The following is a 26674-nucleotide window of genomic DNA, read 5'->3' as shown; positions in this document are numbered from 1 at the left end:
TGGAATCACACCAATAATCTAGCTTTCCACTGCATTTGGCGCATACAAGTAACTCCGAACAAAGTGCCACAAACTCCCATACCTTCGTCGCCACTTCACCACTGCATAAAATATGATCAATACTCTCAACAGCTTTCCAAACATAGTAGCCGCAAGCCGAAGCAAGTGCAACCCCTTTAGCCTGCACCCACTCATCTACTGCAAGATAGTGATAGTAAGCTTTCCAAACGCAAAGGGAAACGCGTTTAGGTAACAAGCAATGCCAAATCCATTCCTTCCTTTGCACTTGTTCACCTTTCTTCCTAATCACTTCCCATGCGTTGAAAGTAGAGAAAATTTCATCTTTGGATGGAGTCCAAACAAATATATCAGGTCCTAAATAACCCGCACGGGAATTATGCAAAATTTCCAAGATGGCCTCTTCCCCTACTAGTTTTGTCAAATGATCCATGTCCCAAGAGTCATCACGCCAACATTCATTTATCCAAAGATTAGAGTTGATAACTTCCTTTATTTGCACCGAAAGTGGCCTCGAAGCTAACCATCTATCATACCAAAAAGAAGTATTGCCTCCTCGTACTAGAACTTTGACATTGTTGTAGACCTTAGGAAAGACTGATAAAATGGACTTCCATAAACGAGACCCGCAGTGACTCCTAATAGCTAAAGAAAAATGGTTATCCTTGATGTATTTTGCACGGAAAAAACCCGTCCACAAAGAATTTGTGGCCATCAATCTAGATGCAAATTTCATATGAAGTGCACGCTGAACCTCCTTGAAATCTCTCACACCCAATCCACCCTCCCCCGTAGGCAGACACAACTTCGACCAAGCTCGCCATTTCATCTTACTGATTCCATTGACTTGCCCCCAGAAAAAAATTTGACAAAAGAGAGTTGATGCGAGTAATGGAAGTCAACGGCACATTAATCACTGAGAGAATATGAATAGGCATGCTCGCAAGCACATGCCTTAGCATAATCAATCTACCCCCTTGAGAAAGTAGCTTAACTTTCCAACCTGTAACCTTTTTCTTGACTTTTTCTACAAAAAGGTTCAATGATTCTAGTCGCTAATCTTTCTGACATAAGAGGTGCCCCCAAATAGGTGATTGGAAATTAACCCTCTCGAAAGCCAGTAAGTCTCAATAAAGCACGAATACGAGGAGAGGAAATATGCTTGGACGGGAAAAGAGCAGACTTTTCTTTGCTAATTAACTGCCCTGACCAAACTTCATATACGTTAAGAATCTCAACAAGTCTCCTAATAGACCGTTTACCACCATTAACAAAAATCAGGAGATCATACAATAAGTGAGAAATCAAAGGAGCCCCTACCGGATGGTGAAACCTACCAATCCTACCTTCTTCAAAATTCTTTTTAAGCAACCGCCAAAACCTCTTCCATCACAATGAATAAATAAGGAGATAGAGGGTCTCCTTGCCATAGACCATGAGTAGGTGGAAAGAAACCTTTAAAGGTACCATTTATCATTACTGAAAACTATGGTGATTTCATGCATTCCCCTTACTAACCGACAAAAAATAAAAGAGAAACCAAAAGTTTTTAAAACCTCTAACAAAAATCCTCAATCAACACGATCATAGGTATTTGTCATATCAATTTTAACCATCACGTTGCCACCCAAAACTTTCTATTCAAAGAATGAACCATTTCCTGTGCAAGCGTAATATTTTTAAAAATGCTTCTACCGAGCACAAAAGCACCTTGTTCGGGAGAAACAAGCTTGTGAATAATCCAAGTCATTCTTTTAACAATGATTTTTGAAAAAATCTTATAAGCCACCGAGCATAAACTTATAAGGCAAAATTTATCAAAACTTGCTGGATCCTACCCTTTTGGAATAAGAACAATAAAGGAGGAGAAAAAATACCTGGGCAGTGGCACCCCACTGAAGAAATCACGCGCTGGCTCGAGCACATCCTATTTAATAATATCCCAACACTCAATATAGAAGGCCGAACCAAAACCATCAGGGCTTGGACTGCTATGCTTAGGAATGAAGATAACTGCATCTTTAAGTTCCTCCTCAGATGGCATCATACAAAGCATCTCATTTTCCACAGCCGAAATCTTGGGACTAATCAATGAAGACAAATCTGCATGCTCCACCCTCGTGCCCCCTGTAAGAAAGTCATGAAAATAATTCGTGGCACCTTGGTGTACAACCTCAACATTCTCTAAGACCCTCCGATCCAGAAGCACCATATGGGAAATAAATCCTTGCTTGTGCCGCTGATTTATAACTGAGTGAAAGAAACGAGTATTCTGATCCCCCTCAAGTTACCAAGTCTTCTTGGCAATTTGATTTAGACATATTGCCTCTCTCTACTCCCAACATTGCATCTCAATTTTAGTCACTAAATATTTAGCTTCAACATGCTGGGAGTACCCAAGCTAAAGTTGATGCTCAAGATTATCCAATCTCGCCTCCAGAGATCCTGTAGAATAATCTCCACTCTTCCAAAAGTATTTTTATTCCAAGCTCATAAGGCCAACTTGGTTCTCTTAAGGCATGTAGCCAGTCTCAAAAGACCTATTGCCGAATTCGGTCTATTCCATGCCTCTTCAACACAAGTCAAAAAACCATCATTTGAGCACCACATATTCTGAAATCGGAAAGGAGAAGGACCATATGACGAATGAGGCCTATTAAAATGCACAACCATCGGGCAATGGTCGGAAGTTTTCCTTCTCAAATATTCCAGATGCGCATATAAAAACTGAGTGGTGCAAGCATTATTAATGATTGCCCTATCCAATTTAGCCCAGCTTCTAGAACTTCCATCGTGCCCATTACACCAAGACATATGATTCCCACCACTGAAGTTATCAACAAGGCCACACTGATCTAAACAATCATTAAACTCTGCCATAGAAGCCAAAGGTCGAGGATTGCCACCAATACGTTCCGAATCATTGCGAATAATATTAAAATCCCCTATAACAACCCAGGGTTGCTCCACCACCTGAACCTCAGCAAGTTCTCTCCATAAACCTCTTCTTTCAACTTGAGAACATTTAGCATAAACAAACGAAATAAGAATTCTTTTGTTATCTAATGTAAACCAACCCGTAATCATTTGAGCCTAGCAGCATAAAAATTCAAAAAACCTAAGAGGCTCTCCAAAAAATCCAAAGCTTCCCTTCCTCTACCTCATTAGAACACCAGTAAGGAAAATTAAGGAGACTACCAAGTGCGGGCATACAAACCTCTTCCGCAAAAGGTTCGAGATCACAGCCAGAGAAACATTATATTTTGAAAATAAACTCTTCATACATTTTCTAGACCGCATAAACCTCGCACGTTCCAATAAAAAATAGAATCAATCATAAATTAAATTTTTGAGACCGGGTGGGAACCCGTTGTGATTTGCGCACTGCCTTACCTAATAACTCTTTCGATGTTCCAAAAATATGGCTCGGCTCCACATATGAATCGAAGCCTTTATTCTTCCCCAACACCGACGGAATTCCCCCCCCCCCCAACCCCCTCTCGGTCAGAAACAGAGCCTTGCACAAACTCAACGCCTTGAGCCTCGTCATCCTAAGGCAAAACAATTGTTTCTGCGTTACTAGCAATGTTATGCGAATGCACCGAATTAGATGTCAAAACAGGGCTGCCCAAGTCAACAGGACTGACCACTTTCTCATGCAAAACAGGACTGCCTAGATCAGCATCGCTCCTAATCTCCTCACATTCCGCCTCATTGCACTGAACATTACTAACCACGTTCTCATTCTACACCATAACTTGCGCCATCACACCCTTGCTCGATGCCTCAGGCACATCACTCGGCACAAAAGTTTGCAAAACAATCTGCTGCACATTCTCTTGTACATCCATCACAACCTGGCCGTCAACCATATTATTTAGTAAAACCACATTCTGCACAATATCTTGCATCTTCTACACAGCCTGACCATCAATCACAGAGGTCCTTTCTACCTCCCCTACAACTAATTGTTTAGGATCCTCTGTATTAGTCACAGAACTGAGTTCGTCTGAAACTCTGAAGACTCATCCTTACCAGGTTTAACTACCTGTTGCCAGATCTGTTTTTTCTTCTTTTGACCATCAGCCTTTCATCTCTTACCAACACTACAGACCACAAAAGTATCTCCCTGGCGATAACATTTGTGACAATATAATCCAAATTTTTCATACCGTGCCTTTTGCCTAATACACTTCGATGGGGATAAAATAATGGGAAAACCCTGCACTGGTTCCACTGATAAATCCACTTCTATACAAATTCTAGCACCCGACGCTCTAGTCCTATTCAGGGTTGCATTATCAGTCCCAAGATAACGTCCAAATTGAGTAGCTAGAATCTGCAAACAATCCTTTCGATATAGATGCATCGGCCAGCCTGATAAATAGATCCATTGAGGAGCCAATGAAGATTCTTTATCAAAATCAAAATCTTTCATCCATTTGAACAACCAAAAAATAGAGCCCTTCGACAATCTCTCTTCACGTGCCCATCCATGCACAAAATCACGTTTATTCTTCATCTGAATTAGCAAGTGCAAATCATCCATAAAACTGATTGTAGGAATCTCTTCCAATTCCCACGTCTTAACCACTGCCAAATGGATTTTATCGATAGAAGGACAAGTATGCATAAACTTCATGACGAGAGCAAAACGAAAATCCTCTGCTGCCTTCACCATTTCAGGTTTTGTAAAAATAAACCCTAGATCACCATTGATATCCACTAAAAAACGCATAGGAATTTTGAAACCAGCAGATTCTGACGATTTAAACATTGCCTAGACATAAGAAATCACAGCATTCCCCGTCGACGACAAAGCCATCAGAGGGGTAAGGGACGCCGACTCAAGGCAGCCCTAGGAGTAGAATTTGAAGGAAGGATAAAAAAAAAAAAAAAAAAAAAAAAAAAAAAAAAAAAAAAAAAAAAAAAAAAAAAAAGAAAAAGGAAAGTCCGTTAAAAATGGACCTACCAAAAAAAGAACGACCAAATCGCCTCAAAATTGCCTCAAAGTAGAAAACTCTCTCTGCTTGCCAGACTAGTAGTGTATATAAAAACATTGTTCAACCCACACAATTAAGGAAGCCAGAAGATTTTTGTAAAGGACAAGAATCTAGGTACACCACTAAGGCTAGATTACTTTTATGTGTGACCTTTTTTTACAATAATTCATTCTCAATGCAATTTCACAGGATGAAGAAAATGTAAGAGAAAATGAACTGTCATATGCAGGAAAGCACCAGAATACAGAAGAGGAAAAACATATATATATTTACTGTAATAACAGGAAATTGAAAACATAAAATCCAGATTCACATCCTCTCTTATTACACAATGTTCCACACATCAAACAAAATCATGGGTTCTTGATCTATCTTCACCAGCTTACACAATCCACCACAGAGTCCACTCCCTCAAATCTTTCCAATCATAAGTATAAAACAAAAGACAAAAAAAAAAAAAAAAGGGAAAAAAATGAGGAAAGTAATTAAAGAAAACCAACATGTCTTCTCCTCCTTTCAAAAACAACAAATATTTTCAACAGTCATAATGAAGCAGAAGGGCCACAGCTACAAACTATCAGTAGCATCACCCGCTGCCAACCACACCACTGCCATGAGCACTACCATCACCACAAGCATCAATGCTGGCTGCACCCATTGCAGGGGCAGCTATGACAGCATCAGGACCAGCATTATCGGCGTGATTACCTGGAGTCATAGGAGCATGTTCTTTGGTTTTGCCGCCTTTTCGGGGCTTGTCATGGGAAGCTTTCTGTTGTGGAGAACTATTACCTGAGTCTCGATGGTTGGTTTCTTTGTGCTTGAGGCTTGGGATGCAGAAACATAAGGTTTTGCTCTTCATCACTGGATCTTCAGCAAAAACTCAATTACACTTCTTTCTCGTGGCTTTGTTGTTCAATAATAAACACTTGAAAAGGTTCCCAAAACATTAATTATTACATGATTGCTTGGCTAACAAGCATTGTTAGCATAAATTAAGGACTTTTTTTGAAGAATAACTCATGAAACTTTTTCTTTTTATGTTCTTCCTGTTCTCATATTAGTACAAAGCTTTCTCATTACCTGGTTTCCATCATGTATTTTATGGAAATCAACGGCTACATGCCAGCCAAGCCAGCTATGCAAGAAAATTGCTTCTAGGATGCAACACAACCTTAAATGATTGAACTACAGTAATTAACCTAGGTTAAGCCAAAATGCTGTGAAGCTTCATCAATAATGCTTATAAAGCTTATAAAGCTAGAGATTCCTTAAAAAAGTTGAAATCCTCAAAAGATTTCGGGTATAATCTTACTAAAGCAGCATTAGGAGGAATGATTTTCAGAGAAATCGATGCCACCCCATTGCTGAGAACACCATTGATGCAGGTGCATATGTTTTCAACACTATTAGACAGGCTGTAGTTGTCTGACATAAAAATCATTTGGTCTTTAAACAAATGATTGTTCTAATTCCACCCCCCCCCCCCCCCCCCCCCCCCCCCCAGACCTCATTCTCTTCTGACTGACTGGAAATAGTTGTGCCTCAGATCCACCCCTACCCAGCCACCCTCGTACCACCTTTTGTACAAGTACAACCTAGAGGCTAATCAATTTGACCAAGTGTTTATCCAGTAAATAAATTCACAATTTCGAACTTGTTTGTTTTCATAATTCATCTCATTTAATCATTACAATTTTTTCAAATTCATGCATAAAATAAAATAAACAATTCAACTTTTTCAAATCTTAAAATAAAAATAATATTAAAAAAATATATTCTAATAATATTTTATTCAACTTTTAACTTTAATCTCAACCTATCTCATCTGTAAAAACAAACAAGATTAAACTGTTTTAATGTTTAAACTCGTTTTTAAAATGATAATATTAAGGGCACGTTTCAAAATTTTGTGAATAACAATAAAATTATTTGAGTTAAAATATTTTATTGTAATATTAATTTTGTTTTGAAATTTATTAAAAATTTATTGATTTTTGAGTTTTATTTTGAAGTTTGTAAAAATTATATTAATTTGTATTTGATTAATGATTAGATGAAAATGTTATAAATTTGAAATTGAAAAGTGTTTTATATTCGAGTGATGTTTGAGAATGAAATTATAAAAAGTTTTGAGAATTTTAACAATTCTCCTTATAAGTCTGTCCAATTAATCAAACTTCAGCCAACATTCAGGCTCGAATTCTGTAATACTGCACAGTAAGAGGCAACTAGTTTCTGCCACTAATCGTGGTTTCTACCAATACATTTTTCCTTTTTTTTTTAAAAAAAAAAAAATATGAATTGTAAATTTGTAATACAAAATTTCTCACAAGTAATGCATCCCTCATGCCATCTCTCATTTTTTGTTTCTAAAGAAAGGAAAAAAGAAAAATGCCAAACACAAATTTAAAACCCTTTACACATGGGGACGCTCTTGTTTGATGAGCTCATGAAAAATATCACCACATAAGTGCTCACAATCTGGCATTCACCGCACGATCACAGAACCATCTTGCTTCATTTTAATGAGACTGCTTTCAATGTTCCGGAGTACTGGTTTATAGCTGCAATTATTATTATTATTATTTAGTTTAGAAAAAAAAAAAATAAACAAGGGAGGTTATGTAATTCACAACAGATGAATTGATTTGATGAACAGAGAAAGAGGGGGGAATCTTACAGGCTTGCAAGACCATTATACGCTTGCGAGAGTTGTTGAAGTCGGGCTGAGAGCTGCATAACCTCCGCTGACAGTGCTTCTGCTTTGCTCTGTTCGTGTGCAAGTTGGACCTGTGAACATGGAGTCAAATAGACTGCAAATTAAGTTATTAAAGAACAAGAGCCCTGATCATGCAAGAATTTTCGGAAAGGCATCCCCTCTCAGATCAGTTTTAATGCTTTGTTGTGAAGTATAGTATTGGACTTGCTCTACCTCAACTTACATCCACATTTCAGAAAGGATTAAGCAAACCCAGTATGCCCCGTTTGGCTGTTGGACTGTATTGAGATTAACTCAATTCAATCTAATTTTAAGCTGAGTCTAACATCCAAACGCCCAACTCTCAAATCACTAAACTCATCTCAACTCAAAACCTCTTTACATGTAGAACTCATAACCTTTTTCAATTCAACACCTCTTTACACGTGGGACCCACAACTTTTTTTAAATTCTCATAAATATATCTAAATTCATTTTAACATCCAAACACATCTAAACTCATCTTAAGTGGGCCCCACAAAACTTACTCCACCATCTCAACTCACTACTATTCATAAAGAACTCAATTCATCTCAACTCAGTTCAACATCCAAACGCAGTCTTAATCAACCACTAACCTTGAGAGAGAGAACTTCAGTAGTAGTAGGTGCTGGACCAGTCTCGTTCACCCCATCTCTATAAGTTCCAGGCAAGCCCTTGGCCAGTTCTGTTCTCAACTTATCTAGAGTTCCACGGAGCTCTTCATTTTGCTTGAGACAGTCTTTCACCTGCAAAGTCATGTGTTGGTAGAAAGAAAACCATCGATAATACAGCAATTGCCAACAGAAATTATGTCCACTCTTAAAATAATTAATAAAACTTAGAGCTTAAGCAAAAAGATAAATTAAAGAAACTTAGCAAATACTAGAACCAATAATCAATAGGAAAGCTTGAATACCTTTTTAGTGTTACCAACAGTTTAAACCTAAAAGCTCAATGGTCGACTAATTACCGCAAAGATAATGGACAATAAGATGTATCAGCCGCTGTATGGAATGAAAGGAGGCTGAAACATTGCATAAACTCAAGAATCAAAATACCGATTCATTCTGCAGATAAATTCTCGAAGGAAAGTATATCGGTTATGCAGTCCTTAAAAGCCTTCATAGTTAACATTTCTTTAGTGCAAAATGATCTAAAATGAACCTTTTGCCATCTGCTTATAACATTGAGTTCAAAGGTCTACAAAAATTACAATAAAAAATTTTCCTTCCCCATTTCTGTGAGTAGTTTTATTAACCAAATAATCCAAACCCATCATTTTATTACTCCAGATCTCCACAAAGAATTTGAGTGTACCATCAAATCACATAGACATATGGAAACATACGTGTGTTGTTCCCCAAACTTTATGGTTTATGTTCAACACACCAGGTCACAGATTATGTAAGGCTGGCCAAGAAAAGAAATATATCCTCTAAAATGCATTTTAAATATGCACTAATAGACATTATAATCCAAAACATACATGCGTTCACATGAATCATAATGAACTTCTTGTCCTAAGAAAATTCCCATATGCTTTTCCAGCCCAAGATGAAAAAAAAAAAAAATCATAATTATCTAACAATGACAAAGGACCACCATTAGAGGCTCCACGTGTTGTTTTAAATTCTGCATGCATTTCATACATGAGCCTCACTTTCTAGTCCTCTAAAAACAGCAAGTGCAAGTTCATGACTCAAATCCTCTAGTATACCACATAATTTTTTTTATAAGTACAATATATACACTGATTACAAACAGTTCAATCTACGCTATTTTTATAAATTCCTGTTTACAGATAAAAATAAAAAAAACTGTTCAATCTAATCCATAAAAAAAGGCAATGAACTAATGCATTGCAGCTAAAAGGGAAAAAATTCCATGATCTTTCAATAAGATATACCTACATGAAATTAGAATGTGATTCATCAATCAGAACGTCCCTATTTCCACAAACCAAATTGTGTAGAACCCTCACTCGTTAGTACCTGATTCTCCCAGCGCGCTGCTATGCCCATTGCCTCTTGATAAGAACTCGAGAGATTAGAATTTTCCTCAAAAAGCCGCTCTATCTCTGAAGATTGGGAATCAATCTGACAAAAACATAATGAATTATTTTGGCCATCACATGGAGAATGTGTTTTAATGAAGGATAACAGAAGGGGTAAGACTAACCTCGACCAGAAGCTTCTGTCTACTACTCTCCAATCTCTCAACCACTACAGCCATATCGTGCAGCTGCTTCTCAAGTTTCTCCTTGTCTTCCTGCAATATAAAATAATAATAATAATAAAAAAAAGAAGGTAAAGTATAGAACAACAGAAGCTCCAAAACACTCACTGTCCCCGTTAGATGCATAAATCAATGATACAATTTTTTGTATATAAGTAATCAATGATACAAATATCACCAGCAAATCAATTAAGCAAGACAATACTAGGAAAAGTGGGATTAAGTTCAAATGCTGTGGTTATGTTATACTGTGCTTCGTACAGGCTAAAGCTGTCAAACATCAGCTCAGTCATAACCATCAAAACACACTGGTTATTGGGCCTATGAACTTGCCACAAGATCAGCAGTGGACATATTTTCTTTGCAAATAAAGAATTAACACTTTCAACGAAGTAGGACAAAAATTCCTATGTCGATATCATTATGAACACAACTACCATAAATAAGATCATCAAGCAAAGAAATTCTCTTACCAGTGAAAGCCCCTTTTGAGCCGCTTTTTCTGAGCTTTCTTCTGCATTGCACGAACAGGTCAATGATATGAAAGAAAAAAAAAAGACTGAACAATGGAAAACTGTTCATAAATTTTCATGAACGGTACCCGAGGCCCTTCTAGTTAAAGCTGTCAATTTCTCTTCCATCTCCTGCTTTTCAGCTAAGAGAGCAGAAGTTCGGGCTAGCTCCTCTGCTAATCGTTGTTGCTCTTGCTGCCTCAATATTGAGACTTGCTATAAGTTTTGAACCGCCATTAGAAACTCATAAAAAGAAAGATAAGATAATAAAAATAAACAGTTCTAACGGTCTAACCTGGAACTCAGTTTTTAAGCTAGCTAACTCCTTTTCTAAGGTTTGTATATCTGGGGAATTTCCAATAGAGCTGATTCCACCAAGTGGATTAATTGCTTGTTGCTGTATTGAGTTCAGCTCTGCTCTCAAGGCTGAAGCATCTTCCTCAGCCTATTGAAAGAGAAATGGTAAAAACAAGAAACAAACATGACAATGCCAATATATACATAAAAACTGATTGCATACTCGATATTGTTCTTCCTCTGCATCCTTTAACCGTTTCTTGAGCATGCGAAGCTGGGCAGAAAGGTCCTCCTACACTAACGCATGATACTTTTTAGGTGAAGAATGAAAGGAATAAAAAAATATGAAATGAGAACATATATTGTGCATGGGATTTACCCGCGCAACAACTGCTGCATCTTTCTCCATCGCCACATCCTTTAGAGCTTTTCTCAGAGATGGTACAGTGTTTTGTTCCTGCAATTTATAGCCAAGAAGAATAAAACAAAAAGCTAATTCACGTTGAAAAATTTAACCAAAACATCTAGAACTTTTTTTCATGCCATAAAACTTCAGGTGGTATGATGTATGTATGGGAAAAAGTGCACAGATCTAAAACTCAGACAATGTAGAACACCTAGAAAAGGAAGACAGAAAAGATTCTCACCATATGAAAGCAAAGCTGTGTGGCTAATCATTTTTTTAATTTCTCATTAGGTTTCTCGTCTAGAAATTATTATTGTGGATCATTCCCACGACTTCCCAAACCAAAGGAATTAAAAAGTATAATGTGTCCACCAATGACAAACACAAGTGGAAATGCACACAGCGATGTTAATCAACACACCCTTCTATGCAAATAAATAAATAAAGAATAATGAAGGCCTTCAATTACCAGATCAGTCACACGCTTCTGTAGCATGTCATTCTCAGCTTCCCTTGTTTGAAGCTTAAACAGAAACATATCAGATCATTATTCATTATCAAAATCCTTCGCAGCTGTGCATTACATACAGAACAAATATATATATATATATATGCCCACACACATATCCAATATGATAGCCTTACCCTTGAAGTCAACGTCTTGTTCTCTTCCTCCAATTCCACACTCTTCTTCTGTAGGTCTTGTAGCTGAGATACTAAACCACTAACATCGGTCTGCAACGGTGATTAGGAAAAATTGTTTTAGGAACGTTTTTTAGGAAAAATTGCTTCAAACTGCCGCATTTGATTGCCTACAACATGCAATGAAAGAACAGAACCTTTTTTTAACATTTATTAATAAGTTACGAGCTCAACTTTCACGCCATATAATGGTGGCCGGCAGTAAGTGGCATCATTAGCAAAATGAAATAAACTGTCAATATGCAATTCTTTGTAAGAAACTTTCTATTGTCAAAGCCCCCCATCTTCGGAAAAGCAAACAAAAGGTAAGACTTAAAAACCGAGAAATTTTTTCAGTGCCAAAATTCTTTACAAATTGGAAAAAGAATGTCGTAAAAAATAAAAATTAGAAAGAGGGAAATTTAGAAAAAAAAAATGAAGAGACCCTATGATGAAACCTAAAAGAAAAAGAAAACGGAGAACTCGGTTCCCACCTCCATGAGTCGATTTGCGCTCTCTGATTTTTTCATCCCATCAATATCTGTGGACCAGAAGAAAAAAGTTATACATTACGAAAACCTTCACATAATTGAGAGCGAGAGAGGGAGAAAGAGACCAGTGGGAACGGAAGCTCTGCTCAGATCTGGTCCCGAAGAAGTTTTGCTCAATCTTTCGGCTGCTCTCTTCTGACGAATCTCTTCCAACTGTGTACACACGCACACGCACACGCACACGCACATATATATAGAGGATAAATTAGCACATGAAAAGAATACGAAACTCGGGAAACTAAAAGCGAAAGACGAGCATGGTGAAGAAGGGCGAAGGATCAGCACCGTTCTTCGAGCGAGGGATGCGTGCCGAGCGTCCATGGCAGCGTTAAAGATGACAGATTGCAGAGATTAATACTGATTTTCCCTCCTCAATCGGAGAGGAGTCGGCGTTTCCCTGCAATTCTTCCCCAACCAAACTAGACCGCCAAAGAAGACGAGCAAACGTATTTGTGGAATTTAAAAGGAAGAAGAAAAGAAACGTTTTTCTGGAGGCTTAAAAGCAAAGTCCAAACCAATGTTTATTAAAGATAATATTTAATTTAATAGACATCTACGTCTGGGTGGTGTAGTTGGTTATCACGCTAGTCTCACACACTAGAGGTCCCCGGTTCGAACCCGGGCTCAGACATTTTTTAATTTTTATTTTTCACTCTTGAGATTTACTACGCATCAGTTATTATTCACTCTCACATCTCACACTTATAACTTTTTCATAAGGTGTAGAGATATTTTTTATAGGAAATAGAATTATAGGGTAATAAATAGTGACTGATGATAAATTTTTTTTAACTCTTTCAACACAACCCTGTGGGAGTGTGGTCTTAGGATGTAGATTCCCCAGGCAAAAAGATCTTTCACCACTAATGGGGTGATCATTTTTTCCTTCTAATACATACTCACAGTCTATATAAACTAGTTAATCAAGGAAAAGGGAAAGAATAGAACAGTTAATGAAAGATGCTTGTAAAATAATTGTCAAACACAAATTTTGTCCGTATACATTTGAGGAGCCTCAAATATTTGGCGAAAATGCTCACTTTCCAATTATTATGATAAATGAAGTTAAAACTACCAATAATCTCCACATGAACAAATCCCATCTTTAAAATGGTGAAAACGATTCACATCTCGAACCAGAATCTCTCTATTCGCAAACTTGGAAATGAACTTGGTAACCGAATGACAGTCTTCACATAACCTTAAGTTTTTGGTAATCCGAATTGTTTCCCCTTTACTTGCATTGATGAGTCCAAAGGCAACAGCAAGCTTTTCGCTATGGCCCAATACAATTCGTTCCTTCTCCTCTGTATCAAGATCATAAAGAACAGCTTTAGTTTGTGGCACGTAGCCCTGCTCCTTCATCTCATTTGACAATTTAAGCAACAAAGCATGGAGTTGTTCAATCTGTGGGTTAAGCTCCTCAACAGACGTAAACGAGTAGATCTTCCTTTTAACTTCTATCCAACTGCGACCAGGGAGCTTTTGTAGTCCCCGAGCTTCTAAGAGCTTCTTCACTCTTTTTACCTCACCCCACATGTTAGCTTCAGCATAAATATCAGTTAGAAGCACATAATTCCCAGCATTCATAGGCTCAAGCTCAAACAGTCTTCTGCTTGCTCTCTCTGCAAGCTCCACATTGCAATGAATCCTGCATGAGCCAAGAAGAGAACCCCAAACCTTAGGTCCTGGTTCAATCCGCATATCTTCGATAATCTTGGCTGCTTCATCCAATTGATTGGCACGGCCAAGAAGGTCCACCATACAAGCATAATGCTCCACACTAGGATATATCCTATGTTCTTTAACCATAGACTCAAACAACATCTTCCCCTCCTCAACAAGCCCGGCATGACTACATGCTCCCAAAACACTAACAAATGATATGTGACTCGGTGAGAGTCCTTGTTGAATCATCTCTAGGAAAATTTGAATTGACTTCTTTCCAAATCCATGAATCCCATAACTTGAAATCAAGGAATTCCAGGAAACAACATCCCTCTTTGCCATCCGATCAAAAACAAGTTGCCCCAATTCAAGTTTACCACATCTTGCATACATCGTCACAAGGGCACTAATTACTGGCAGGATAGAGTCAAGTCCCCTTCTAAGGATATAACCATGGATCAGCTTCCCTTGCTCCAATGAGGCAAGAGCTGAACAAGCTTGAAGAACACTGACCATTGTCACTGAATTTGGAACTGAATCGTGGGTCTCGAGAATCATTTCACGGAATAGTTCCAAAGCTTCAAAGGGGCTCCCATTCTTCGCATAACACGCAATCATAGCACTCCATGAGACCACATTTCTCACAGGCATCGAATCAAACACACAACTAGCATTCGATACACACCCAAACCTAGCGTACATATCCACCAAAGTAGTCATAACATGAACATGCGATTCATACCCATGTCGCAGAATATGAGCGTGAATCTCCTTACCCATATGGAGAAGCGAAATCAAACACTCCGAAGCAACGCAAGCTTTGAGCACATACGTATACGTGAACCTATCAGATGGAATCCCAATCTGATTCATCCGTCGATACAAACCTAAGACCTCTTGGCCATAACCCGCCAACGTAAGCGCTCTAAAGAGAGCATTCCAAACATATATCGTTCTGTTACGAGTTTTATCAAACACCTCCCGTGCGTCATCGATGGAGTCCAATTCGGAATACATATTGATGAGTTTGGTGGCCAGGAAAGGGTCCTGATCAAACCCTGCATCGAGGAGGTGGCGGTGAACGTCAACGCCATCGGAGAGGGAGTTTTGGAGGGAGCAAGAGAGGATTAAGAGCTCGTAGGTATGCTGCGTCGGGTTGGGCTCGTGAGGAAGGACTTGGAGGGCTTGCTTGAGACTGCCTTGTTTACATAAAGACTGTATCAACTGGTTGTAGTTTATGCCCGTATTCTTTGGGTTTAAGGTGAGGGAGCAGATTGGTGGTCTTGAAGAAGAGCGAGTGGGGAAGTAGAAAGGAGTGGAGGTGGAAGACGATTGGAGATTGTGGGGAGAGTGAAGCGCCCACATCACATTCACATGAGAATTACGATGTCGTCTGCTCCAGACTGGGGTTACCTTTTTTATTTTTAAGGTCCTTAAATACTCCTTTCTACTCTCCCATCCAACTTCCACATAAAAATATCTTTATATTTGGTCAGGTGAGCTGTGTTGTTTAAACTTTTGTATGGAATTTTTATGATTGGTAGCCCTATGTAAGCTTAGGTTCTAAAAGTTCAAAAGTAATACTACATGCAATCGTGAAGTGCACAAACGTCATACAATCACTTTAAAAAAATATAAGATCCACTATTAAAAATTATTTTTTTTTTATGTAAATTTCATATTTTTTTTAAGTAATTGCACAGCGCTTACGTACTTACGACTGCAACTATCATTTCTCTCAAACAAAAACACACCACCTCTTGTGTGTTTCACCGAATACCAAGCACTGCTTGTAAATTCAATACAGGAAAATTTTTTATTGGCACCAGGTGTCCGGAAACAGAAAATTCAATAAAGGGAAATTTACCCCACCAATAATTATCATCTTGAATCCAAGCATTTATAGCTAAATATTTGACGCATTAGTTTAAAATTATAAACCCAAAAATCCAATATGAAAACATATTTATTATTGAAAAATTCGAGAACATTAGTTAAGATTTACATATACATATACCACTCTAAAATATCATTACTAAAAGAAAGAAGACCTAAGGCCATAATTAAGGGCACATTGTAAAGCCTTTCCCTTGTTCTTCTCTTCAAGTCAAGATAATTTCATTACTAACCGGAAGATAAATGCATCTGGAGGGATATGGAGCCCCAACAATCACCTCAAAACGGGATACAATGTATGAAATAAAACAAATTAAGAAAGATAGTACCATATAATTGGTCCAATATAGAGTAATCAGTTCAAATATTCATAGCATCATCCTAGGAGTGTATTAGCATGAAGAAAAATTATATTTGCAAGCTGGTATGGAAAAAGCGTCCTCCACACCAGAAACGTCATTAGCAACTTCGCTATGCAGCTGCCGGATCATTTATCACACCCAAGAAATCATCTTTTATGGTACCAATGCAGAACTGTTGAAAGAGAAAATATATTAGAAGACATGTAAAAATAAAAGCTAAATTTCACATTCATTATCTCAAAAGGTCACTAAACTCTATCAATGTCTCTAAAGCGTCTTTGCACTCCTAAGATTTCATTGACTCTATCCACTTCAAAGTTCTATAATAAAGACTCAACAGTCAACACCAAATGGATTTCAAATTCCAGCTTATGATTTGAAATTGAGATGGAATTTTCTGGGGTTTAACCGGTTAAAATGCATTTACATATTCTCAGGATTTCCTTGTTATAAAAAAAAAAAAAAAAAAAAAAAAAAAAAAAAAAAAAAAAAAAAAAAAAAACACGATACAGACTTCAAGGATGAAACCTTATGGTCCATTATTTAAAAGGTTTCTTGCATCAACCCCCAAGAAACCCAGTCATACAGGATTACACTGGTATCCTCAAAAACCAACCCTTTCATGTGGGGGAGAAGATGCCACTTCTTCCAAAGACAGAAAACGCAAGGGCCTGGAGTTTCAGGACAACATAATATATTATTTTAAAGAATTTTATAACCTACTACTAATGAATTGATAAAGGACCGAATCGTTAGCCATGCTACTGTATGGCTTTAAATTTGTGTTTCATCTTTTCTTGTTGGTTTTTAAACAGTAGGTCTTGAATCCATGATCTCACCTTCTACTCCATTTTAGTAGCAGAGAAAATATTATTTGAGCTAGAGTTCAATGGCGTTTTAAGGTTTTTTTTTTTTTTTTTCCCCTGAAAGAGAACTGAGTAAATTAACCAACTTAGCTGAATTTTACGGCTGCTACAAAAAACAGCAAGTTGAGGCTTCAAATAGTAACAACATGATAGAACAGGGCATACAATTTCTGTAGCATCAACTCGAGTCCCAATTATTTTCAGGCGTACTTCACTATCCTTCTGTATCTTGACCTGCACGAAGACCAAGATTTAAATGTCAAGAATACAATTCTTCACTAGAAAATTAACAATCAAGTCTCCTTCTGAAAATAAGTCGGAACCAAGACTTACTGATCCATCTGAAGTTGTATAATTTGGCATATCTCCAGATTGGAATTCCATATCATCCGGTATCAACTAAAACAAAGAATGGAATGGTAATATTTGCGCAACAATCAAAGCAGATATAATCTCGGATTAAAGCATTTAAGTGAACCCACAAGAATGATGAAAACACTCTAAGAAGCTTTGAGAACCAACAACTAGAATTTATACAAGATGAGAAACCTTAATTGTCATGCTACTTCAAAGACATCTATACATGCAACACCAGCATCTATCACTGGGCTGGTGATCAAACTTCATTAAAACGCACAATCTAAGTTCAAAAGATGCATTCAAGGAATATAACTATCTAGAGGGAGAAAAAATTCAAGAAAATCATGAAAATTAAGTAAAGTCTATAGAAGCTGTCCAAAGAGATTGTTGAAGGATAAACTTGAGCCAATTTAGGGAGAAATAGGAAACAAAATACCATTATAGCCACAGACAATACAACAAAAGAGAAGGAAATCAACAACCCTCCCTACAAAAAAACAAGACAACAAGATACTTTTTTTTTTTTTTTTTATAAGTAACAAGACAACAAGATACTAAAAAAGAGAGAATTTGAAATGGGATATAACGTAAAGAAAGTATACTAGTTTTCAGGCAGCAATGTTATATAACGTGAAAGTAACACTTACATGGTTTGAAACAAAAATTTGAACAGGCCCAGCTTCAGCGAAAAATCCCATCTGCACGAATTCTACTTGGTTAGAAATATCTTTTAGAAGTTATAAATAAAATTAATCCATATTTGCAGATTCACACCTTGTTCACCATGGTAACAACAGCTTCTAAAATCTCTCCCTTAAATGGTCTGAATACAACACATTGGTACTTCACTGGAAATGTCACAAACCCTGTCCCATCACGAATCAACCCTTTCCCAACATTCTCTATACCGGTTATTGCCACCACAAACCCATGTCGACCGCTGCATAAGGGAAGATAATCTTCAGTGGTGTAATCCTGTCTATTTGTTCGGAAATAGTGAAGAGACTATACATTTTATTTGTTTTTTTTTTCTTTCTTTAAATTATAAGTTGATTCTGTATAATGATACTGTTAAAACAAAACATTTTTGCTTTAAACGAAATTGATATAAGGGATCTTGCCCATAAGGAAACCCAATTCCAAAACCCATTTACACATAAATAAACAATTAACAGAGTCCATCTACGAACCCAATTGAATGCAGGTAAACTATTTATAGATTTTTTAACCTTATATTTTCATATTCATCTGATTTCCCTGTAATCAAATACAGCATTATCGAAACAAAGTGGTAATGGAGAAAAGAATCTGCAAAACAAAATTAATGAAACCAAAAGCTTTCAAATGATTTTCCTACACGCTTTTTTAGAACCAAAGGGAGGAAACGAATATTAGGGCTTCTCATTTGAATGAGTTTTCCCGGCAACCAAGCCGAGCAACAGAGAACTTTCAATTCCGTGGCTTAACATTTTTGTTAAAAAACAAATTATCCTTCAAGTATCCCTATTTAGTTTTCTAAGATTCTCGTTTATTTAGAATCCCGGTTTTTCTAGGGTACCAAACAGAGAAAAGAATAGAAAGGAAAATCGAAAATTAAGAGGACCTGACCTGCACGTACCCTCGACATCTTTCATGAGCTTGGAGACGAGGTTCTCGCGGAGGTTACGACCGAAGTGGCGCGGGTGTAGCTGCATGTTCCGCTCCAGTACTATGTGGAAGAACATCTTTCCTCTGCGCTTGCTCCGTCCTTGAACGACCTTTAGAGGTTGCGGGAGTTGGCTTTTGACTTCTGACTTGTATTCTGAGCGCTCACTCAAATTAGCTCACTTGCCTTCATCTTTTCTCTTTTTTTTTTTTTTTTTTCTTTTTTTTTTTTAAGAAATTATAATCTTAAAATGTATCTTTTTGAAAAGAAAAAAAAAAATACGAGATTTACATTATCAAAGTTTAATTTTTTAATAATTGATCTCATTCTTTTTTAAAAATATTACATAATATTTTTACATTTCACAACTATATATAGTATTACTTTCTTTTTTGCCGAATTATCAATTGTCATTTTATTTTTATAATTTTTCCCTCTATTTAAATCCCTAAGATTTCACCTACAATTACAAAATACTGACATATAAAATCAGTATTTATTATTTTTCACGTAAATTAATTAGAGTTCTTTTACTCAACAGTCATATACCATATATCTGTTAAGAAAGAAAATAAAAAAATAGAAGATAAAAACAAATGTGTAGTACATACTGCTAAATGTTTTGCAATATGTAAAATTTATTATAGTTATTTCATTTTTTTTTATATTATTTAAATGTTTAATGATGTAGTTTGAATACTTATGGGATGATCATTTAAACATGAAAGATCTATTTTTTTCAACAAATTGTTTTATATTCATCTGATAAAATTGAGCTCGAAGATAAAAGCATGGTTTATTGAATTTTGTTTAATGACATAGTAACCCTAGAGATTGTATTTTCAGTTTTCCTCTTATTGTATTTTCAATCGCCCTTTTGATTTGAATATATGTTTTTTTTTCAATAAATCATATGGCACTATTTGGTAGTGTCACGTTAAAAAGGTCATCTGAGCAGTAAATTTCAAATGGCCCAGTGTCAATACTCTTAAATAAATTATTGAATTTTTATCGATGGAACATGGCTCTGAGATATTATTTATACCAAAGAGTTATAACCGTAGATTTGGAAAGAAAATACTTCTAAGACCAAAGCACTTGGCACTTTGCCAACCCCCGAGATGCTATTGAAAGAAAAGAATTTAAAGATTGATTGAAAATAAAATCTTGGCAACAGAGAAAGTCCATATACAAGTAAGTCCATACGAGAGTGATTACACATCGGCTGTCACAGGTTCTTATAACATCAGTAACTTGATAACCAACAATTTTCACTTCGAAGGCAACTGGTTATGGTGGCAAAATAAGTCGCCGGGGATACTTTCAACGGCAGCCACCAGCAGTTGAAAGCTTAAAGCAAACTGCTTCGGGTTTAGGGTTTCGATGCAGAGGTTGTGAAGAAAGTCCCACCCCACATTTCCCATACACATTACAACAGTTTTCGGAATTTAGTATCATCATCACATACCGGAAATCACAATAACTGCGGATTTCTTCTGGTGTCTACACTGTCTAGTGCAGGTTAATGCAATGATAGAAGGTTTGGCAACAGTTCAAAGGCACTCATATTGCAGAGCATGCTGCATTATGTCTAAAAGCATATCACTTGTATGATAAATGGATGAACATTGAATCTTCAAAGACCATAATCGTGTCAAAAACAGGGAAGAAAAGAAGAAAGCAAGTGAAACTATTCGATAACTAAAAATGTTGGCAGATCAAACATTTTTCAATCAGTGACCATAGTCTGTCTACACAGGCAGTCATTTACAAAACCCAATACATTTACTCGCACCACAATTTTTCGGTGAGAGCTTTGACAACTGATTAAAGCGAAAATTCTGCCTTTGCCACCACCCTAAAAGGCAATTGGCTCCTAAATGAGAAGTCATTCAGCTCCTTCTCAAGACATTTTGAATGTGTAATTCATACCTCCAACACAAAAAGATACTAGATGTTCAACTGAAGTTTGAAGGAGCTTCAAAGCCAGCCTTTTCATCTTCGAAGTGTTCTTTCCTGAGTGATGGGAGAGGCATTCTGCAAGCAAGGTTTCACGAGCCCATAGCTAATGCATCACAGTTGTAGCTTTTCATACTAACATAAATTGAAAACAAAGACGTTTCGGTAACAACAAAGTTTAAGAATTAGAAAGAGACTTACATTAGCAAGCTTAAGGAGCGTTCAGACTGCAGTCCTCATTGGCTCTGTTCAAATGAACTTGCGCTTTTTATCTGCTGGCTTAAGGATTTGAAAAGAACACATTAAGCTTTCATCAACACTCATCATAGCACCAGCATTATCGAATTCACCACAGTAATTGGGAGCAGAGAATATTGTAACAAGCTGCCTGTGAGCAAAGAATTCATATCCATCCTCAACAACCTGGAACAAGATGCATCCTTGTGAGCTGCTTGAGTTAGAAAAAAAATAAGGGCAAAGAAGATAATGTCACTCACCTGATGGGCACGACAAACAAGGTCCATGTCATTCTTTGTTAAGAATTCTGAAAGGCTATCAGCACCAAAAGTGTAAGAGACTCCACGATCGTTCATTGCCCAGCCTTTGACATCTCTACCAGGATCTGACCAAAGTAAATCACAAAGCAAACCAGAGTCCGGAACATCAGCTGGACGAGGTAAGTTCCTGATTTGATCTAAATTTGTTAAATCAGGGGAAAGGCCACCATGCATGCACAATATTTTGTCGTCTATGAGTGCAGCCACAGGAAGACAATTAAAACAATCAGTAAAAGTTTTCCAAATTCTTATATTGAACCGGCGTTTACATTCATCATAAAATCCATATATCCGATTAATTGAAGCACATTCATGATTCCCTCTCAAAAGAAAGAAGTTCTCAGGATATTTGATTTTATAAGCAAGCAAAAGGCATATTGTTTCCAAACTCTGCTTGCCACGGTCTACGTAGTCTCCAAGGAATAAATAGTTGGCATTGGGAGGAAAACCCCCATACTCAAAAAGCCTCAAAAGATCAGTATATTGTCCATGAATGTCACCTGGTAAAAAACATAAATAAATAACAGAGATTAGTATGCACTTTTTTGGGTAAGTACAAAGCTTAGTACTACTCAACTTCAAAGGTGATAAACAAAATGCAAGCAAGTAAATAATCCAAACTCCAGTCACAGACACAACAAAAGGTACTCCAATCAAAGAGTCACCAAGTTCTTTTTCTTTTGTAAAATATTATATATTAGGCATGAAAAAAAAACAAACTTTTATATATGGGTGATAAAGTTAAATCAATATGTACAGAAGAATACATCTGCCAAATGAAGTGCTTGACGATACAATACTAAATAAGCATTCCAATTCCTAAAGTTAATTCTCTAAGAAAATAAGTTAGCATAGCCTGGCTACTCAACTTTCAAATAAGGCCCTTTAATAGAAAACAAGAAGTATGAAGTCTATGTCACCGACTCACCATGCCATTAGTACCAGGAATATTCTCTCAAGCAATGAAGGCCATTTCCCAAACTTCCAGCTTCTAAAATTTATGCCACAATTTTTTGCTAAATAACAATAACAATATATCCAGATTTAACTGATGTTTTTTTTTTTTTTTTTTGTCTTCCTATGTGGTCACACTGCTCTATCTCAAAGTGTCAGAAATAAGCACAACCCTTATAAAAAAATGCTTGTAGAGACTTAATTTCATCATAACCAAGGGTCTAGCAAGCATACTAACCAAGTTTGACATAACCCAGATGCATTTCTCACATTATACTGTAGGAATTAGAGCATCATGTATGGTACCACAAACAGTTTTTGTCAATTAGATTCTTTTCTTTTTGTAAGTACTAGATTTTGTCAATTAGTCCTCCGAGAATTTGGAAAAAGGACCGTCTATATTGAATATAGAGGAAACAAAATTATTAATAAACAGATACCTCTTTTTGATTCATCACATACAACTAAAAAATCTAACAACCAACCAAGTTTTTTACATTTTTCAATGTAGTCGGAAAAATTGTAAAAGAAAAATTATGTTTCATAAATTGGAAAATATTCAAGATGGATAAATGTGATCCCCTAGAAGATAAGGTTGAGACTTGGCATGTTTCTATTCAGCTTTTGATATTATACAACCACTGTATCGCTAAACTAGCATGCATAGGTGACGCTCTTGTATATGTCCCATATACCCGGGCCCTTGTCTACTTTATGCTCAATAAAATTTTGCTTATCAATAAAAAAAGGAAAATTTTGCTTCTACCAAAAAGCAAATTTTTTTTTTTCAATTGAGAATTACTTCCCTGCATAGCAAATGGTGTTTTTCTTTCTTCTACAGCATTTTTCTTTAAAAGGAGAAGGTACATTTTTGGGCAATACTCAAATGGGACCTTCTTTTATCAGGTAAAACTCAATTGGGACCTTAATATGCTGTATTGGAGACCAGGTAATTATTTCAACCGAACTATAGATTTTCCATTGTGTAATCACTTATGTGATATAAGATAAATACGTCATAATTCCAAAGAACCCTTATGATAACTGCATCTACACCTCCAAACAAAGATCATAACTCTTTGCATAGAACATCCTCAAGGAAAAATCTCTCTTCATTTTTCTCTTCTTCACCTCATGGATGTGAAGGCTCCTCTAGACATCCTAGTAACATAGAGCTGGTTCTTCCACAATCATCTCATGGATGATAGAAGATCCTCTTACATGGCAATAAATATGCTATAAGCTGGTTCTATTGCAGTTTCTATTATATACATTTCTCTTGAAAACCCTTCACATCTGACAACGCTGGTAAGAAGCTTACAATCTTTGAACATTCAACACATCCCCCCCAGGCCACAGCAAAAAGAAACCACTTTTCCCAATAATTGATGTAGAAGAGAGTAGAAAAAGCTTCAACTGACACTTCAAAGTGTGCAAATGTTACCCTCTAAACTTTACAAAGCTCCACAGTCGTCACAACCCAATCTTAACTTGACTTCTCCAATCAAGAGTCATTCCAAATGACCCATAGTAAAAGCAAGTAGATTCTGTTTAATTATATTTGACCTCAAGAAAGGACTATAATTTTGTTTGCAATTATAATTTTTCGAAGTTCTCCAACAATATGAACAAAATTTGTTTCTTCCCTTCTTCGGAAGGATCTCATAGCCACCAGTGTATAAACTATATGATAAATGTAAGACTTGTAAGCACCTATCGATCGCTATATAAAGAAAATTTGAAGGCGCAGATTGGACAGACTGTAGGAACCCGCTTCAGCTTGCTTTAAACTTTACGGTCATCCAGGGCATCCATTTTTCTTCTTCAACTCCGAAACTCTCCTTCGTCAATCTCATTCTATCAAAACCTAGAGCACACATGTAAAAGAGTCCCTCTATCCAAGACCAATCACAAACCATACATGTCTCAGAAGCCTGAGTTCAAAATATAAATCCTCAACCCCATGTCTTACTTTCTTTGAAGTTACTCATAATGCAAAACTCAAACACCCGCATTGAGCCATTCAAAAAACCCATTTTGCTCCATCCAGGCAAAACCCACATCATCCAAATCCCAAGAAACCCAACCCGCAAAATAAATAAATAAATCAAACCAATCATCGAAACCATAATAAAAGAAACATTTTTTTCACAGGCTTTTTCAAGATCGAGACAAGCAAATATTGACCAAAAGAGAACGCACCGCAGATCTTGATTGGGGCTTCGAGCTCCAGAAGATTGGGCTGCTGGAGGAAGATCTCCCTAGAAACAGTGCAGAGCTGGCGGATCTCGGTCTCCATGAGCTGGACCTGCTTCCCTGCCCGCACCTGCCGATACTCCAATAACCTGTTGATAATGTCATCCAGCACCGCAGGGTCCATAGTTCCCAAACTCCCACAAATTCTAAAGATTTTAAAGAGAACGAAGCGTCGAAGAGAGCTCTCTCTGTTTATATCCGATCTTGTGTTCTTCTTTCGGCCTCTTTGTATTTGTTCGAATTTATTAGTTGGAGCGGACTCTTTTTGAAAAATGGTATGGTGCGTGGGGGGAGTGCTTTGGAATAAGAGAAGGTGGAGGAATGAGGCTGATTTTTTTGGGTTTACTGAACTTTTTTAGTTAATGTGCAATAGAAAGATGAGTGCTTTATCATTTTTGCTTAGTTATTTACTATGTGCTGCAAATTGCAATACAAGGTAGTTTAAAAAAATTGAGTTGGGAACGGGGGAAGCAAGGGTTTGGCTTTATGTCTGTGTCTTCAGAAAATACAGGACAAGACCAAGACAACTGGATGAGTATCAAGAGAGCCGACTGCAATTTCAATGCGGCGGAAACCCCTGTAATCTTAAATTTTATCAGTTCAGGTCACAACTTCTCTAAAAAGATCAACTTCGTTTTGATATTTAATCCCGGTAAGATTTTATGGGGTTGCTTGGACCTAAGATTTTCTTTATTTTTTAAGGAAGAAATCGTATAGATTCAATAGGTTTTTCTATATTTGGTTTTATTGGAATTTGAAAAAATCATTTTTTTTCTTCTTTTTTTCTTTTTAATATTGTTAAATCCAAATGTCCAACTCTTTTTTTATCGATAAAAATACAGTTAAATGTCAAACTCATAGAATTAGCAATATTTAAAACCTCATGTTTTTAAAACCTCATATTTATAAAAAAAAAAGGTTAAATACTCTAGCCGATTACACAAAAACAATCTTACAAACTGACGTGATTTAATGTGATTTATCAGATTATAAAGTTACTTTTGTTATAAAGTAGATATAACGGATCAGATAATATCACGTCAGTTTGTGAGATTGTTTTTGTATAATTCTTTTAAGAATGTAGCAGTCTTCTTCTATGTTTCGCACAAAATAAAAATAAATGAGCATTAACAGTATAATTTATTTTCAATACAAAATTCTTTCATTTTGTTATCATTATAAAACAAAAAAATATAAAATAAAAACACTGCCCTTCCTCGTCTCAGAAGCAAATGCATTTCTCCTTAAGGAATATAAAAGCATTGAATCTCATGAGCTTGAACATTATAGGACCGGTATCAATTACTTGAGAAAGTTATTGTAATGCCCCGATCCCGTGGTCCGGGGAATTAACTCACATAATCTGAATATCAATTCCAACAACACTAATATATTTCCAAAATCAAGAATATATCCTTCCAAATCTCCAAAACAACGTAAATACTTCAATTCAATAAATCATACATACTCACATCTCAAATCCTCAATATCACAACCTAAAAAAAATATCAACTTTTCTTCATGTCTCAAATAACAAACTAGAATAAAAAAAAATTGACGTAAGTCCCATAAACTGTCTAAATTCATTGAAATCAACATTAAACAAATAACGTTCAACAGCAGTACTAATATTGCGAGATACCCAAAACTATTTACAGCTAATCTTGCCCACAGACTCTAATACTGATCCCCAGTTGAACCATCA

General features: G+C 36.6%; 4 protein-coding genes and 1 non-coding gene across 7 annotated transcripts; 1 reads left to right on the top strand and 4 right to left on the bottom strand.

The window, feature by feature from the left end:
* Nucleotides 1–7191: 7191 nt before the first annotated feature.
* Nucleotides 7192–12916, bottom strand: LOC121240581 (myosin-14). 2 transcript variants are annotated; one of them, XM_041138059.1, is made up of 15 exons: nucleotides 12732–12916; nucleotides 12512–12599; nucleotides 12390–12436; nucleotides 11860–11949; nucleotides 11684–11737; nucleotides 11188–11265; nucleotides 11032–11100; nucleotides 10807–10956; nucleotides 10601–10706; nucleotides 10473–10513; nucleotides 9943–10032; nucleotides 9756–9860; nucleotides 8361–8510; nucleotides 7705–7814; nucleotides 7192–7588 (listed from the first exon to the last, which is right to left on the bottom strand). In XM_041138059.1, the coding sequence occupies exons 1-15, from the start codon at nucleotides 12765–12767 to the stop codon at nucleotides 7513–7515; spliced, it is 1290 nt and encodes a 429-aa protein (XP_040993993.1). In that variant the 5' UTR covers nucleotides 12768–12916; the 3' UTR covers nucleotides 7192–7512. The 2 variants fall into 2 exon arrangements, with proteins under 2 accessions (XP_040993993.1, XP_040993992.1); XM_041138058.1 differs by having other exon boundaries at nucleotides 10601–10727; nucleotides 12732–12914.
* Nucleotides 12917–13003: 87 nt separating this feature from the next.
* Nucleotides 13004–13077, top strand: TRNAV-CAC. The gene has a single exon. It is a non-coding gene; the product is annotated as a tRNA-Val (tRNA).
* A 320-nt stretch (nucleotides 13078–13397) lies between these two features.
* Nucleotides 13398–15580, bottom strand: LOC121240580 (pentatricopeptide repeat-containing protein At3g46790, chloroplastic). Its single transcript, XM_041138057.1, has one exon. The coding sequence runs from the start codon at nucleotides 15477–15479 to the stop codon at nucleotides 13518–13520; it is 1962 nt and encodes a 653-aa protein (XP_040993991.1). The 5' UTR covers nucleotides 15480–15580; the 3' UTR covers nucleotides 13398–13517.
* Nucleotides 15581–16210: 630 nt separating this feature from the next.
* LOC121240579 (DNA-directed RNA polymerase II subunit RPB7) lies at nucleotides 16211–19415 on the bottom strand. The gene is made up of 6 exons (XM_041138056.1): nucleotides 19207–19415; nucleotides 18373–18538; nucleotides 18246–18296; nucleotides 17572–17637; nucleotides 17404–17472; nucleotides 16211–16544 (listed from the first exon to the last, which is right to left on the bottom strand). Exons 1-6 carry the CDS (start codon nucleotides 19320–19322, stop codon nucleotides 16482–16484), a joined length of 531 nt encoding a protein of 176 aa, XP_040993990.1. The 5' UTR covers nucleotides 19323–19415; the 3' UTR covers nucleotides 16211–16481.
* Nucleotides 19416–20912: 1497 nt separating this feature from the next.
* Nucleotides 20913–25510, bottom strand: LOC121240578 (serine/threonine-protein phosphatase PP1). Of its 2 annotated transcripts, none has more exons than XM_041138055.1 (4): nucleotides 24916–25510; nucleotides 21700–22259; nucleotides 21404–21625; nucleotides 20913–21308 (listed from the first exon to the last, which is right to left on the bottom strand). In XM_041138055.1, the coding sequence occupies exons 1-3, from the start codon at nucleotides 25091–25093 to the stop codon at nucleotides 21452–21454; spliced, it is 912 nt and encodes a 303-aa protein (XP_040993989.1). In that variant the 5' UTR covers nucleotides 25094–25510; the 3' UTR covers nucleotides 20913–21308; nucleotides 21404–21451. The 2 variants fall into 2 exon arrangements, with proteins under 2 accessions (XP_040993989.1, XP_040993988.1); XM_041138054.1 differs by having other exon boundaries at nucleotides 20913–21280; nucleotides 24916–25507.
* Nucleotides 25511–26674: the final 1164 nt, after the last annotated feature.

The sequence above is a fragment of the Juglans microcarpa x Juglans regia genome, chromosome 7S, assembly GCF_004785595.1.
Source record: "Juglans microcarpa x Juglans regia isolate MS1-56 chromosome 7S, Jm3101_v1.0, whole genome shotgun sequence".
NCBI classification, from domain to species: domain Eukaryota; kingdom Viridiplantae; phylum Streptophyta; class Magnoliopsida; order Fagales; family Juglandaceae; genus Juglans; species Juglans microcarpa x Juglans regia.
Note: the sequence above shows the minus strand (reverse complement) of the source record. Positions and strands in the feature narration are given on the sequence as shown.